Source organism: Blennius ocellaris (assembly GCF_963422515.1).
Source record: "Blennius ocellaris genome assembly, chromosome: 15".
Taxonomy (NCBI): Eukaryota; Metazoa; Chordata; class Actinopteri; order Blenniiformes; family Blenniidae; genus Blennius; species Blennius ocellaris.
Window position 1 is genome coordinate 21873411 of NC_137664.1, and position 6141 is coordinate 21879551.

At 44.8% G+C, this 6141-nt stretch overlaps 1 protein-coding gene across 1 annotated transcript in view; it reads right to left on the reverse strand.

Annotated features, from left to right (window-relative positions):
- The window catches only part of shroom3 (shroom family member 3), a gene marked incomplete at its 5' end in the record, with an annotated part of 62639 nt that extends 56722 nt beyond the window's left edge, over positions 1 to 5917 (reverse strand). The window contains one exon of the mRNA XM_080510297.1: positions 5705 to 5917. Within this exon, the coding sequence (XP_080366423.1) occupies positions 5705 to 5917 (213 nt within the window). The remainder of the gene's footprint in view (positions 1 to 5704) is intronic.
- Positions 5918 to 6141: the final 224 nt, after the last annotated feature.

The following is a 6141-nucleotide window of genomic DNA, read 5'->3' on the forward strand; positions in this document are numbered from 1 at the left end:
AAAACAGAAAACAAAATGATGTTTCGTCTCAACAGGCCAACAAGGAGCTGTTCTAAAAGAAATACCTCATAAATGATGGTTTCGTGGGGGAAAAGTACTGAGAGCGGTGGTGGATTTAAAAGCAGTAAATGACGCAGAGACTCCCAGAGTACCTTTAGTCTTTAGATCTGCAATTACTTCTGATCAGTTTAAGACCTGAAAGCAAATACGTCTCTGTGACTGATATAAGTAACGTATTCTCCTCCGTACCTGAGAGTCACTTACCAAGAACAGAAACACATGTAATGTGAATCACACACCATTTTCTCACAAGCAACGTTTAACTGTTTGTTCAAATTCATTCATCTCCAACATCGGAGCCAAATTCTGCTGTGTGTAGAGGATATCATGAGATCAATCAAAATCAATAAAGTATTGAGTACATCATAGGTCACATGAAGGGAAAACCACAATGACGACATTCCTGGGAATGGTCACCTGCTGCATACTGTGGATCTGTAACATCACTGATTTATTAACTACGGCAACATCAACCCTCAAAGTGTGGATTGACTCAAAAACATGGAGAAGGTGAACGAGCAACAGTGTTCTACTGAATCGTACCTGGTGTACCAGCTGTGGTGTCGGTACACGCTGCAGCCTCACTGGTACCGTCCCTCCCGCTGACGTTGAAAGTACTGTACGCAGTGTCAGTGATTGTGCGGCAAAACAAGTGATCTTATCTGTCGCCCACAAGACATCCGGCACTGGTTGTGACAGTTCTCCTGTCGCAGGAGAGAGAGAGACGTACGACCTTGAGCCTCGGTCCCTCGCTGCACAACGCAAGGCCAATGAAGAATCTGTCAAGAACAGCACACAAAGTGCTGCCGAGACCAAAATTTACGAGACGAACCTCGACAAAAATCCCATTTGACAATGTTGTGCGATAGAGGGTTCCAACTCAACAGGTTATGCTGCAGTGACCTCAGACAAAACTCCCAGAGCTGACACTTTACCTAAACCTCTATCAGCACAAGCAGCTCAACTGATAGCGTTGAAGATCCAAGAAGATCAAGTGTATGCTGACGGCCAGTATGTATTCTCAACAGCACAATGCCAAAATAGAGGTATGATCACCTCGACAGGGAAAGACATCGACCACAATGACCACATCCTACAATTGCTGGAGGCAACGCAACCCGGAAAGTCTTAACGTGCAGCCCAGGCAAACACAAATGACCTCATCTGAAAAAGGAAAATCTTGCCCAACAAACACTTTTTTCTGGAGCAAACTCACCCTAGGGGGTAATTCCAACTCACTTCAAATGTGGCCAGTTGACAGAACACGCAGGTTAGTTATAAAGTACATCCAAAAGTCTTCCAACCTCAACTCATAGGCAGGTGAAGTCAGAAAGAATGTCCCGATATTGGGTAACAGGTACAGTACCCTCTGCACAGGCCTCCAGTCCAACACCAGGCGAGTTACAGTAGTTATCTTATCACAAATGTAGAAAAAATGTCTTTCACTATAACACGTTTTCCATAAACGAGTTGTCCTAATGTGTGAAAACTCCACACAGGAAGAACTCCAGCCCAGATTGAACGCTACATCTTCGGCTAACTACAACCCCTCCGTGCAACTCCAAACTAATATCATTAATTAATATGAATGAGTCTGGACGGAATGTGTGTTTTTCCTCGAGTTCCTTCCAATGAACATGTCCTGTTCATGTTCTCATCTACTTCCAGTCATCCACCTGTATAAAGTTCAGACCTTTGTTGGTCTTGAGCGGTAAGTCGCCATCCTTAATAGAGCTCCCCTGCAGCTTTATGGCCCCCTGTTCTCACGCCCTCACACATGCAGACGTTTATATTATTTCTGCACTGTTTATTGTTCATATACTGTATTTGGTCCCCCTCCACCTGCCCTCTGAAGCGTTCCCTCTGTTACCTCTGTGCAGACTACGCTGTGTGAATTTGAGATGCACATTTAAAACCCAGTGTGGGAACTTAACCTTTTCCCCCCTCAAAGCCAGCAAGGATGTATACATGTTGAATTTGAGACAAGACGAAGACAAATGAGACAAAACATCAAGGTTGCACACAGAGAAGTGCGAAACTGGGATCTGAGTGCCGCTTCGGGCCGCGTTGGAAGCACTCTGGGAATTATATTCACATTCCTGTCCTATTTTACTGTTGCAGTGTTTGGCCCCCGGCCCAGAATCTTTGTGGGGTCTTTTCATGGACGTCACACATTTCCTCGTCCCCCAAACCTTCACTACCGAGGGTCTGAACTCACCTCGGACTTTATCTGACACCTCAAACTAACCTGGACGTTTAAACTGGAGGCTGAGCCGACGTTTTGGACTTGACATGGTAGGTCAAGCAACTAACTAACTAACTAACTCACACACACACACACACACACACACACACACACACACACACACACACACACACACACACACACACACACACACACACACACACACACACACACACACACACACACACACACACACAAAGACATTAATTTGCACAAAAAAAACCCTGCTGATTTGCATTGTGGTGAAAGGAGGTCAGGTTGGCAGTGTGGGCAGGAGGGGCATCGGGGAGGTCATCCCTCATACGTCAGTCACATGAGCTGCTGACACACCACTCTGACACGACCCTGAAGCAAACTCTGTCACAAGGTCTCAGAGTTCTGCAGGGTTAGGGTTAGGCGAGGAATCAACTGCTGGCTGGAGGACTGGATTAAATCTCTCCTCTTTAAGTGAAATGAGGCTGATCAACCCCCAACCCCCCCCCCCCCCCCCCACCCCACCTCCTCTCATTAGCTATTCTATAGCGTGCAACACATCGAGACATGTCCTCGTCATTGTGACGGCTAATGAGCATTTAGAAAATGCATTGTGGAATTAATCGTGGTTTAAACACTTCTACTGTTTCTTTATGCATTCTATAGAGAGCACCAGACAAGAAACAACACAGACCAGTCAATATGAGTTAGTGGGAACCCATGATGAAGAAACATTGCTAGCTTTTGCAGTAATGCTTTATAATAGGGGACACGCTCACTGAAATGTATGTGGGCTCATTACTTTGTCTAACATATCAAGGTTTTTTTTATGTTTTTCTCTATGTATGTTATATTTACTGCCTATTTTGATCTTTTGTTTTCAGAGCCTGGTTGACAATCACTACATTTTTTGATAAACTTGTATGTGACAAATACTAATCTAATCAAAACCATGCATATACATTTCTGTTCTGTCCTTTCTGCTCAAGGTCAGTAACTCTACCCACAAAAAGCAAACTTTACAATGATTACAGCAATTTTACAGCAATTATAATTCATCTGTGTGTTTCCAGGAGCTCCGGAGCAGTGAGTGATGACAGGCGTAGAACTTTACTACTTCAACTCCAGACTCTTCTCCACTCAAAGTGTTTGTACCGTGCTTTCTATGCTCCTGTTTGACCTTTTACAATTGGTTTTCCTCTATTGAAGCTTCAGCCTGACCTTTCTTAGAATCTGCTCTTGGAACCAACTCACACCTGTAATCTTTATTAAAAAAAAACTACACACAGCGGTAAATATCGTCCCCCTCAGATATCTCACAGTCGGTTGGTCCACATTGTTTGAGAGAACGAGTCGGGGTCTGACACCAGACGTCCTTTCCATATACTAGTTGACAATTTGATTCCTCAATGTGCTCCTGCTTTCATTGGCCTCAGGAGAAAGTGGAAGCTGGAGCGCCCTCCTTCACTGCGTGTGGCTCATGTGCAGATGTGGTATAGTTTTGATTATGTTGATGAATACATTTTTCATGACAAACATCTTTCTGGTGCTGTATGATTAAAATATTACTTTTAGCTACAAAGGCAGCGCTTTACTCAAAGAAGTTTCAAACCACGACGTTAAGAGTAAAAAATGTAATCATTCAAACGAATCTTGTTTTCAGACATGTCACTCTATATCAAACATCAAAAATACATTGAGCTTCCACCCAATTATTAAAGAATATCTATAAGATGATGGAATATACAGTGTACTTTATTACTCTTCAAAGGGGTGCCGACAGATGTGTGTGCCTTTACATTTGTTCTATTAAAGAGTCCCAGATGACAGCAAACATTTGTGTTAATAATGAGAACGACACAACAGATATAAATACGTGAGACTGACAAAAACTAACTGCAAACATAAAGATAACCAATAGATCATCCATCCATCCTGCAATGTAGCTTCTCACTGTATGTGACGTCGTGGGCCCCTGTACTGATCTGGTGCCGACACCTGCTCTGCCTCAGGAAACACTTTGGATGATCAATGAGACACATCAACACGCCCGGCTGAATACTAAACACAGGACATGCTTTAATTACATACAAATAAATAATAGGAGTAAGTTCTCATTAATCTAAAATCTCGTTTCTCGTTGAGTTTTATGACACACAGTGCCACAAAGTTTCATCTCAGTGAGTCCCTGACCTTAAATCACAATGAATATATCAGGTCACGTCAGGTGAGCCTAACAATGTGTCAAACCGATGGTTTGGGGTCAAAACCAGAGGGCGGGAAGGTCTGGTCCGGTCCGGCCTGTGAGACCACCGCAAACACAGACGGTTGAGTCACTGTTGCATTTTTATCAGCATCAGAAATTCTACCAGGATATATGGTTTCAAATTGACACGCTGTTGAAATCGTACTTATTTTTGAGATATTACATTTCCACGTGTTGTATTTATTTGCACTGAAACATTTGGATTTGTGGATGTTTGTGCAGTACTGTGCCGCCATTACCTGGAGCGTCTCCCTGAACTAGGGCCGGGCAAAAACATTGATTTAGTTTTTGTGATTAATTGCAGTTGTAGCGAAAAAAGATGTGTTATTTTGCAAATTCAAGGTTTTTCCCCACCATGGTTTCTTGGCATTTTCCCCCATTCCGTTCTGCCATTCTTTGTAGGTTTCAGTCAGTGCTGTTGCACTTTTGCTTAAACCCAAGTTAAAGCTTGAATTTGTTGAACTTCATTTACTTTTTATTTTGGGATTGCTTGTATACATTTTAGCCCTGAGGACAATCACAGCAGTAAAGTTGAACAAGTGCTTTGAGAAAAAAAAATCGAAAATCACATCGAAATGCAAATGTTTCTCTTTAAAAAAAAGAATGGTTGATGGTTTTTAGGCCCAATGGCCCAGTCCTGCCTGAACTAACACGGGCCTGACATTCTCCATTCTATCATGCATCTTTCAGTCTATATGAGTTTGCAATAATATATTTCTAAGATGTTTACTGCCTTTTTATTTGTGATTTATTTTATGTTTAAATTGTTCATGTGCTGCTTCTTTTACAAGCAATCGGGGAAAAAGTCAGATGCTGTACCTTCAATTTATAACAGTGTTTGGAATTACATTAAAGTGTGTGTGTGTGTGTGTGTGTGTGTGTGTGTGTGTGTGTGTGTGTGTGTGTGTGTGTGTGTGTGTGTGTGTGTGTGTGTGTGTGTGTGTGTGTGTGTGTGTGTGTGTCCTGTGAAGGACCCCCACCTGATGAACCTGATCTGGATAAACAACAACAAATGAATGGCTTCATAAAAAGCCTGTCATTAGTTGAAGTAAAGACACGTTGGACAGGAGAACCGTGGTTCTACTGAGGAACCTGCCGATGGACCAGTTGCCCCCCCCCCGGGGTGTCCCCCTGCCCCCCCTGCCCCCCCGTCCCCTTACCCTGGAGATGATGAGCGCCTCTCCGTGCTCCAGGCCGCCCTGCAGGGTGAAGCCCCAGGGCGCTCCTCCCTGCAGCCGGGCCTCCACCAGCACCCAGCCGCTCCCCGCTCCTCCTCCTCCTCCTCCTCCTCCTCCTCCTCCTCCAGGGCGACCTCCGCTCTGCATGCCCGGCCAGGAGGAGCGCTCCGCCCGGGAAAAGAACGGCCGGTGCATCGGACGGAAGACCGCGAGCTCTCCTTCACGAGCGCATGCTCCTCATGCATTTATTCCGCCGCGAGAGCTGGAGCGGCTTCCCGCAAAGTGTAATTCCCGCAGCGGCGGAGGGAGAACAGCCCGGAACGACGAGCGGCTCCAGCCCCGGGGGAGAAGAGTCGGAGAGGAGCCCGGAACAAGTCGCCGCAGCCGGGGGAGAAAGTTTACAGAGAGGCGGTCAGACT